Source organism: Ananas comosus, unplaced genomic scaffold (assembly GCF_001540865.1).
Source record: "Ananas comosus cultivar F153 unplaced genomic scaffold, ASM154086v1, whole genome shotgun sequence".
Classification (NCBI taxonomy): domain Eukaryota; kingdom Viridiplantae; phylum Streptophyta; class Magnoliopsida; order Poales; family Bromeliaceae; genus Ananas; species Ananas comosus.
The window spans coordinates 13,228-23,217 of NW_017893450.1; the positions used below are offsets into that span (position 1 = coordinate 13,228).

General features: G+C 35.1%; 2 protein-coding genes across 4 annotated transcripts; both read right to left on the reverse strand.

The window, feature by feature from the left end:
* Positions 1 to 345: 345 nt before the first annotated feature.
* LOC109706092 (trans-resveratrol di-O-methyltransferase-like) lies at positions 346 to 3,710 on the reverse strand. The gene is made up of 2 exons (XM_020226895.1): positions 2,769 to 3,710; positions 346 to 749 (listed from the first exon to the last, which is right to left on the reverse strand). Exons 1-2 carry the CDS (start codon positions 3,552 to 3,554, stop codon positions 450 to 452), a joined length of 1,086 nt encoding a protein of 361 aa, XP_020082484.1. The 5' UTR covers positions 3,555 to 3,710; the 3' UTR covers positions 346 to 449.
* A 1,694-nt stretch (positions 3,711 to 5,404) lies between these two features.
* On the reverse strand, positions 5,405 to 9,768 carry LOC109706093 (trans-resveratrol di-O-methyltransferase-like). Of its 3 annotated transcripts, XM_020226897.1 has the most exons (5): positions 8,807 to 9,768; positions 7,797 to 7,922; positions 7,187 to 7,504; positions 5,886 to 5,906; positions 5,405 to 5,619 (listed from the first exon to the last, which is right to left on the reverse strand). In XM_020226897.1, the coding sequence occupies exons 1-3, from the start codon at positions 9,590 to 9,592 to the stop codon at positions 7,205 to 7,207; spliced, it is 1,212 nt and encodes a 403-aa protein (XP_020082486.1). In that variant the 5' UTR covers positions 9,593 to 9,768; the 3' UTR covers positions 5,405 to 5,619; positions 5,886 to 5,906; positions 7,187 to 7,204. The 3 variants fall into 3 exon arrangements, with proteins under 3 accessions (XP_020082486.1, XP_020082487.1, XP_020082488.1); XM_020226898.1 differs by lacking the exon at positions 5,886 to 5,906; XM_020226899.1 differs by lacking the exons at positions 5,405 to 5,619; positions 5,886 to 5,906; positions 7,797 to 7,922 and having other exon boundaries at positions 7,074 to 7,504; positions 8,807 to 9,752.
* Between the last annotated feature and the right edge of the window lie 222 nt (positions 9,769 to 9,990).

The window sequence follows — 9,990 nt, forward strand, 5'->3', positions numbered from 1 at the left end:
TTCCGGCGGTTGCTAGATACTTAAATAAATGTTGGTAAATTAGCAGCACTCTTTTAGATTATAGCAACTCTCTTTAACTGTCACTATATACCTAGCGACCCCACATATAGCAACACTTTTCAAAAGTGTCGATAAATTTAGCCAGCAACACTTTTTTGACTTATACCGATATTTAAAAGTATCGCTATAGATCGTTTTTGTTGTAGTGACTATTCATTTTTTTTAATATTTTGCAGGGTGAAACTCGAAAGAGTCTTGTCCACCCAAAAATTACAATCACATGGGACTGAAAAATATCTTATTATCATTTATTATTATTTAAATTCCTATTATTATCAAAAGTAATAAGGGATAAAGAAGCAAAAGCCTCAATTATTTAACCCAACAATCCGAAATTCATAACAAGCTCCAAGTCCGCCTAAAAAGTTCATCTTAAAATAAATTTTATTTCAAGGATACACCTCAATAACTGATCGGAAACCAAGCGTGGCAACAATCTTGTAATCACTGAATCCTGCCTTAGTGAATATTTTGCGCCATTCCAGCTCGTCTCTCTCACGTCCCCCAGCCTGGATCATCATCCACATGTCGATGAAGAGCTGCGCCGCCGTCGACTTCTCTTCGGGGCTCGACCCGATCACTGGCTCGATGACAATAACCTTTCCTCCGGCCTCTCTCGGTGGGATCGCCTCCTTGCACCGCCGCAATATCCTCACGCAATCCTCGTCGTCCCAGTCATGCAGAACCCACTGTGATCATCAGTTTCTTTGTATAGTACGGATGTTTAATTGTAGAGCGTTCTAAGTGACTAAAATTGTAAAATCCAATATAAACGTCATAAGTAACCACCCGAAATCTCACTCATGCATTTCAGACGGAGTTTTGAGTTCCCAAACTTCTCGAATTATATATATGTAGTATTAATTTTAGGAGGGTTCTTATAGCTTAGGGCAAGGGACCTAAGAAAGCTTTAATGAAAACTGTAAGCATCTAAATGTAGTTAACAAACAATGCTCCGTGTCGATGCCTACGAGCAGAATCTAAGCTGCTGACTACCTGTATGTAGTTTGTGTAAATTTTTATAACTTTCATTGTTCATATTTTACTTTTAAGAAATGCTTGATGTACCATAAAATACGTATCTTATAATATCATTAATATGTTGAATTGCATATATAGAGAGTTTGGGGTTTAAAATATGGGATGTAATAATGGTGCTTAGGTAGTGTTTTGAGGTTTAGTAATAATTTTTGGAGTATAATAATGATGATATCATGTCATCTTCAAATATTATTGAAAACTCCAAATGTTAGTATATGTAAAAATACTGTATAATTAAAAATGCATGAAGTTAAAAGAGATAATTGTCTATGTACCTCTTAAAACTTTGGAATTATCTCATTTATTCCTTTTTTTTTTTCTTCTTTCCAATATAGTCCTCATATATTTCTTTGTTATTCCAAAATATCCCTTCAATTATCACCCGTTAAGTTAACTTAGATTAAACGTGAGTTAAATATCTACAACAGTTAAAAAAAATTAAAATGTCATTTTTGCCCTTAACTTAAGGGCAAATAAGAAATGTTGGTAATGGTAGAAGAGTATATTTAAAAAGATTAAAAAAGCAAAATACTTTTTGTACCCCTAATTTTAATAGCAAATAAGAAAAATCGATGATGGTAGAAAAATATATTTGAAAGGGTAAAATAGCAATTTTATACAGATAATAGAGTTTATTAATAGATTTTAACTCTAGGGTTGCGTTTGGTATCGAGGACATCTCGGGACAACATGGGATATCCCCGAGTTGTAACCAAACGGTAGAAGAACAGGGAGGAACGGATTGTTCTGGTTAAAGCGGGTTATTCTGAGTTGTTCTAGAACAACCTGTTAAAAATTGTTCCTAGGATAACTGAGAACAACTTTATTCTTCTCTTTATTTTATTAGATAAATAGATATATAAATAAATATATTAATATAGATATTATTTTTATGATAATATATTTATACTTAAATTTTATTATATAATATAAATTAATTAAATTTGATATATTATTTATTTTATTAAGTTTTATTATTTATATATTAATATTTAATTTTTTTATATTCAGTATTATATGTATAATTATTTTTTCATGCATTATATATTTTTTAAAATTTGTATTGAAATTTATACTATTATTAATTAAAATTATAAGAATATCTTTACATATATTATAAATAAATTATATAAAATAAATTATTATTATATATAGTAAAATAAATATACTATTTTAAATTAAATTGTTATATAAAATATTATATTATAAATTACTATAAGAAATAATTTTATAAATAATTTTATATAAAATATACTAATATAAATTAATTATTTTATTTTTAAAAAATATTTAAACATTGTTCTACACTTTTTGTCCCAACGCTAATAAGGATATCCTCTAGAATATTCCCGAATGCATTCAAATATAAATTTATAATTGTTCTTTCTATAAAACTTAGTTCTCTAACCAAACGCACTCTACGGTATATTAGAAATAGATTGGAACGTAAAACAAAGTATTTTCAATATTAGTCTTGTAAGAGGAGTAAATTAGAAAGTCAGAAACTTTTCAAAAATATATAAATAATTGCCCCTAATTAAAAATACAATAGTTATAATTATATGCATTTTATTTAATTTAATATAGTAGAATATTTATAATTAGAAATAATTTGTTTAGTTACATACAATTCGAATAATAATGTTGGTTAACAGTAGCTTATTCACCTTTAACATCACGGCATCCGCCGGAGGAACGCGCTCGAACATGCTGCCCGCGATAAATTCCACGGGCCCGTCTGCCGGCAGTCCCTGGACCACCTGAGGCAGATCGAGAACCGCACACTTGACGTCCGGAAATGCCTCCGCTATGGCGCGGGCGGCAGTGCCGGTCCCCCCACCGACGTCAACCAGCGACCGCAGCCTGCAAAAGACATGCCCGCATTTCCTGACGACCACGTCCATTATGAACCTCCCGTCCGCCGCCATGCCCTCGTTGAACGCCGCGTTGAACTCCGGGTTCCGGCTCGTCACGCCCCAGATATTGCTTCCGTACAGCGCCTCAAACGGCGTCGCGATGCCGTCGGTTTCTTTAAACCAGTCGCCTAAGCGCAGCGACGGCGCCATCAGCACCGGGTCGAACATCGAGCGCACAAACGGCGCGAGGCTGCGGCGGCCTCCGGCTTCGTCGACGAGCAGGCGGGACGTCGGCGTGAGGCCGTACAAATCCTCCTCCTCCCCGCCGGCGGCGTCTTCCGACGTCTGCCTCGTGAAGATGCGGGAGAAAGCGAGCATGCGCATGAGGCGGCGGAGCTGCGGAAGTCTGGCGGCTGGGAGATCGAGCGCGGCGACGAGGTCGGGGACGGAGGTGGGGCCGCCGTGGCGGTGGATGGCGTCGGGTATGCCGAGCTCGACGGCGCACTTGAGCGACATGGATTTGAGGAAGACGAACAGGTGGTTCCATAAGTCGGATTGAGCCGCGATGAGTAGATCGTCGTCCCAGTACTGCTCCATGATTTGTTGCTCCAACAATATATTCTACTCGTCGGTGTTTCTTAATTAAATATATAAGTATGAAATATAGTTCTTTACCATTTTTTTATATTATTAGCTAGTGTGTGGCCGGGAATAGAGGGGAGGATAAGGGCTCCCTCAAACACCAATTTAGGGGGTGCCCACCCCAAAAGAGTTATGCAGGATAATTATTGATTACTGCATTTCTGGAATGACTAGGTATAATTTAAAGAGAATCAAGATATTATTTTTTATACTTAATTTACAACAACACTTACAAATACTGTAAACATTTTTTTGTTTCCAATTTTTTTTCTTCATTATTGAAGAAAAAATTGTGGTGTTGTCGGAATCATCTTTTTTGAAAGATATTTTTATTGTGATCACGTCCTCCGAAAACGTGCCTTTTGGGATCAACAGATGAGAAGAATTTCAGTAAGAAATTTAACATAGAGTCAGAGATTGTTACAATACTAAACAGATTTCAAAAAATAATTTTAACATTGTTGGTTGTATGGAACATCCAGATGAATACTAATTAAAGATATTATACTTAAAAATTTTTATTATAATGTATATAAAAATATTCTAATGAATATTTTGACTGTATTTTTTTAATTATAATTTCTTCAATCTTTAATTCTTAAAATTTTATATAATAATTAATTAAAATAATATTTATTTGCAGCAAAACGCAAGTCTAATACTAGTCCACTTTAAAGGGTGTATATGGTACGATAGAAAAAGGATCGATTGTGCTGGCAAGGATAAAGACATGAAAAAAAAGATCGTAGGAGAGCTCTGTATCCAATCCCTTCTCTTTGGGCCATCTTTTCTTATGCATGCATCGCGCGTTCATCTTTCCTTTCTTCCAAGCAAGCCGCCTATAGAAGGATTAATCTGCTGTGCTTTTTGGCTTTCGTTGATTATTATACCGGAGAGTGATGTTCCCGGGCAAGCCATTAATTATTTAATTAGTTAATCAATTATAAAAATAAATCAATTATTATGTAAATACTTATTAATTTAATTATTTAATAATTAATTAGCTAATTATTTAAAAATTTTAATTATATTAATTAATAATATTTTATAATGATTTATAATTTAATTAGTACATAAATAAGATAGAGGATAATTTATTCTATTTAATAGGCGAAACTACTATTTTTCTCTCTTACCAGGTGATTTCAAAATAATCCATTAAGGCTGCGTTTGGTTACAGGATTTAATAGGAATAACACATTTTATTCTTGCAATTCTGCCAAGCATAAGTAAAATTGGAAGGGATATTTACACTACTACAGGTACAAGATTTAGTGGCGACAAATGTTGCCATCATAGCCAAAATTGTCGCTACGAAAAACGTTTTGGCGGCGACAATTTGTCGCCGCATGCCGCTGCCTAAAATTCCGTCGGTAAAACTATTTGGTGGCGACATATAGTCACCGCGAAAAGTTAGATAATTAGCGGCGACATACTGTCGCCGTCAAAACTTTAAATAATTAATTTTATGTCTACTTTTATGGTGGCGACTATTGTCGCCACCAATTTTTTGATCTAAAATTAATTTTTTTAAAAAAATAATTAGTAGTAATAGATATTATTAATTTACTATAAAAATTTTAATTGCTCTCATTCTTAACTTTTAACCTTTAATTTCAATTTAATCCTCTCAAAACCAAATTAAATCCAAGCACATGGCTCAAACACCTTAGAACCAATATATATTAAATCTAGTTGAATCTCTATAAAGTATTTGATCATAAAATTAATCCACACAAATAAGTAAGACTGAATCAAATTTTAAATATTAAGAAGAGTACAAATAATCATATAAGGCAAATAAGTAACTTAAATTGTCTCACAAGAACCATATTAGAGTATCATTGTCATCTTATACAATCACCCAACACATCCACAAAATAAAAAACAATAATAGTGTTTTTGTCATTTCTACATGCTATCAAATATAAATTTATCAAAATATGTCTAAATTCTTAAATTTGATTCAATACGTCACGAAAATACTGCCAAAATATTTCTCGTCACACCTCTTATAAATCTGCAAATAAAAATAAAAAAAAATTAGCTTTTCAACATTTGTTGATCCCTAAATTGATGACGGAAATAATATAAGAATAAAAAGACCAAGTACATAGATAACAATGTCGGCTATGAATAATATAACAGACAGAAACCAACATTAATTCAATTCACGTATCCATGTATAACTACAATGGTTAAACATGTCAGGCAATATGGCATCAATGATTCCAGAAGGCAACAACAAAAAAAATAAGCTTATCAGGATGTAGACAATATGCTTACCAGGATGTAGACATCTCGGCCCTGCATAAAAAATACAAGAACAATTATGATATAAAAAGACGAAAAGGGTTCATTTCAAACGATCAAATAATTGAGGGGTCCTCAGCATTTTCAATCTCCATATCAATTATGTATTCTCCAGAGAAAAAATAACTGTTCATCTATAAGCATAACATTTCTAAATGTAACGAGGAAAAAGAAATTCATAGGAGGGCACAGATGTCAATCAAAAGGCAACAAAGAAAACATTCCAAAGGCCAGCAAATTCAACGACTATAATATCAATGCTTTTACTAGAATAGATGTCAGACATCTTACGTTCAAAATAACATCCAGTTGTAAAGATTACAATTACAATATTATTTTCACGGGCTTTAAAAACAAAAGCTATCATTCTTTGAGTAAAATACAAACTTGCCAAAACTTCTATTGGTACATATCATAATCACTAGCGACGCCAGATCCAGATCATAAATACAATCAAATCAAACTGTAGCAGAAGGTGGACAAGTGGGTAGTTTGGGTTGGGAACTAAAAAAGGGGGTTGGCTCATGATTCTAGTTTGAAGAAACTAGGTAGGAAAAGATAAACAACAGAGTAATAAGCTTAAGCACAAGGTAAACCTTTTAACAACCATAGGATTACACCTATCACAATATCGACAACTGCATAAATGCACTGGGTTTCACCTATCTCGATATTGACAACTGCATTAATGTTTGTAAACCAAAACTAATGCACGAAGGGATTGAATGAGGCAGACAAGATAAACAGTCAATAATTGCTGAACATGGAAGTTCCATTCAAATAACTGTAAAACAGAAATAATTGCTGAACATGGAAGTTCGATAATTGCTTAGTGCAGTATAAATCAACTTAGTCTACAATGCAAACTCAACATTAGAGGAAAGAACCGATGAAAGTTCCGATAGATCAGCTACCTCAATAGAACTGTCCGTGTCTGGAGAAGGAAGAGGAGGAAGAGGAGGAAGAAGAAGAAGGGTAAATACGTCAATTCACACTATAATTAACCATGGTTAAGTATTTTAACCGTGGTTAACGAAAATTTTCTACCAGATCTGGACGGCAGGGACATATCTGCATAACTTAGGACTTTTGTAGAGACAACTTATGGAGTTTCCGTTTTGCAGAAATATTTTCACAATTCACTATGTTTGTAGGGACGTGTATACAAATAACCCTATTATTAATAGTAGTAAAAGGTAAATAAACAAAAGTCCATACTATTTTATCCAACAATCACAATTCATAACAAGCTCCAAGTCCAACTAAAAGTTCACCTCGAAAGAAATTTCATTTTAAGGAAACACTTCAATAACTGATCGAAGTCCAAGCGTGGCAGCAATCTTATAATCACTGAACCCCGCCTCAGTGAATATTTTGCACCATTCCTGCTCATCTCTCTCGCGTCCCCCGGTCAGGATCATCATCCACACGTCGAAGAAGTGCTGCATCTCCGTCGACTTCTCTTCCGGGCTCGACCCTATCACCTGCTCCACGACGATCACCTTCCCTCCGGCCTCTCTCGATGGGATCGCCTCCTTGCACTTCTGCAGTATCCTCACGCAAACTTCATCGTCCCAGTCATGCAGAATCCACTGTGATCATCAGTTTATTTTGTGAAGTGCCAACAACTTAACTATATATAGAGTGTTCTAATTAACCAAAATTGTAAAATCCAATATAAACATATATCCTAAGTAACCACCATTTAGAGTAGCTAGTTGTTACTCTGAAGACTGTACTTAAAGTCGATTAGGAGGCTCGAAATTTCACTCATGCGTATCAAACAAAAGAGCTTTGAGTTCCCAACTTCTCGGATTACAAGTAGTATTAATTTTGCAGTAGTTTGGTAGTGGAAAGAAAGCAGGAGCGGAATTTTATTTTGACCTTCAACATCACAGCATCCGCCGGAGGAACGCGCTCGACCATGCTGCCCGCGACAAAGTCAACGGGCCCGTCGATGGTTCCTAGGGGAACTGAGAACAACGGGCCCGTCGATGGTTCTGAAACAATCTGTTAAAAATTGTTCTAAGGAAACTGAGAACAACTTTGTTCTTCTCTTTATTTTACTAGATAAATAGATATATAAATAAATATATTAATATAAATATTATTTTTATGATAATATATTTATACTTAAATTTTATTATATAATATAAATTAATTAAATTTGATATATTATTTATTTTATTATGTTTTATTATTTATATATTAATATTTAATTATTTTTTTATATTCAGTATTATATATATAATTATTTTTTCATGCATTATATATTTTTTAAAATTTGTATTGAAATTTATACTATTATTAATTAAAATTATAAGAATATCTCTACATATATTATAAATAAATTATATAAAATAAATTGTTATTATATATAGTAAAATAAATATACTATTTTAAATTAAATTGTTACATAAAATATTATATTATAAATTACTATAAGAAATAATTTATAAATAATTTTATATAAAATATACTAATATAAATTAATTATTTTATTTTTAAAAAATATTTAAACATTGTTCTACACTTTTTATCCAAACGCTAATAAGGATATTCTCTAGAATATTTCCGAATGCATTCAAATATAAATTTATAATTGTTCTTTCTCCAAAACTTAGTTCTCTAACCAAACGCACTCTTAGGAGTATATTAGAAATAGATTGGAACGTAAAAAAAAGTATTTTCAATATTAGTCTTGTAAGAGGACTAAATCAGAAAGTCAGAAATTTTTCAGAAATATATAGATAATTGCCGCTAATTAAAAATACAATAGTTATAATTATATGCATTTTATTTGATTTGATATAGTAGAATAGTTATAATTAGAAATAATTTGTTTAGTTACATACAATTCAAATAATAATGTTGGTTAACAGCAGCTTATTCACCTTTAACATCACGGCATCCGCCGGAGGAACGCGCTCGAACATGCTGCCCGCGATAAATTCCACGGGCCCGTCTGCCGGCAGTCCCTGGACCACCTGAGGCAGATCGAGAACCACACACTTGACGTCCGGAAATGCCTCTACTATGGTGCGGGCGGCAGCGCCGGTCCCCCCACCGACGTCAACCAGTGACCGCAGCCCGCAAAAGACATGCCCGCATTTCCTGACGACCACGTCCATTATGAACCTCCCGTCCGCCGCCATGCCCTCGTTGAACGCCGCGTTGAACTCCGGGTTCCGGCTCGTCAAGCCCCAGATATTGCTTCCGTACAGCGCCTCAAATGGCGTCGCGATGCCGTCGGCTTCTTTAAACCAGTCGCCTAAGCGCAGCGACGGCGCCATCATCACCGGGTCGAACATCGAGCGCACAAACGGCGCGAGGCTGCGGCGGCCTCCGGCGTCGTCGACGAGCAGGCGGGACGTCGGCGTGAGGCCGTACAAATCCTCCTCCTCCCCGCCGGCGGCGGCTTCCGACGTCTGCCTCGTGAAGATGCAGGAGAAAGCGAGCATGCGCATGAGGCGGCGGAGCTGCGGAAGTCTGGCGGCTGGGAGGTTGAGCGCGGCGACGAGGTCGGGGACGGAGGTGGGGCCGCCGTGGCGGTGGATGGCGTCGGGTATGCCGAGCTCGACGGCGCACTTGAGCGACATGGATTTGAGGAAGACGAACAGGTGGTTCCATAAGTCGGATTGAGCCGCGATGAGTAGATCGTCGTCCCAGTACTGCTCCATGATTTGTTGCTCCAACAATATATTCTACTCGTCGGTGTTTCTTAATTAAATATATAAGTATGAAATATAGTTCTTTACCATTTTTTTATATTATTAGCTAGTGTGTAGCTGGGGATAGAGGGGAGGATAAGGGCTCCCTCAAACACCAATTTAGGGAGTGCCCACCCGAAAAGAGTTATGCAGGATAATTATTGATTACTGCATTTCTGGAATGACTAGGTATAATTTAAAGAGAATCAAGATATTATTTTTTATACTTAATTTACAACAACACTTACAAATACTGTAAACATTTTTTTGTTTCCAATTTTTTTTCTTCATTATTGAAGAAAAAATTGTGGTGTTGTCGGAATCATCTTTTTTGAAAGATATTTTTATTGTGATCACGTCCTCCGAAA

Coding starts and splice junctions, on each gene's coding strand:
- LOC109706093 (XM_020226898.1), bottom strand. CDS start 9,592: ATGGAGCAGTACTGGGACGACGATCTACTCATCGCGGCTCAATCCGAC. Junction 7,923..8,806: donor CGGATGCCGTGATGTTAAAG/GTGAATAAGCTG, acceptor AATTTTTAACAG/ATTGTTTCAGAACCATCGAC. Junction 7,505..7,796: donor CGGATGCTGTGATGTTGAAG/GTCAAAATAAAA, acceptor TGATGATCACAG/TGGATTCTGCATGACTGGGA.
- LOC109706092 (XM_020226895.1), bottom strand. CDS start 3,554: ATGGAGCAGTACTGGGACGACGATCTACTCATCGCGGCTCAATCCGAC. Junction 750..2,768: donor CGGATGCCGTGATGTTAAAG/GTGAATAAGCTA, acceptor TGATGATCACAG/TGGGTTCTGCATGACTGGGA.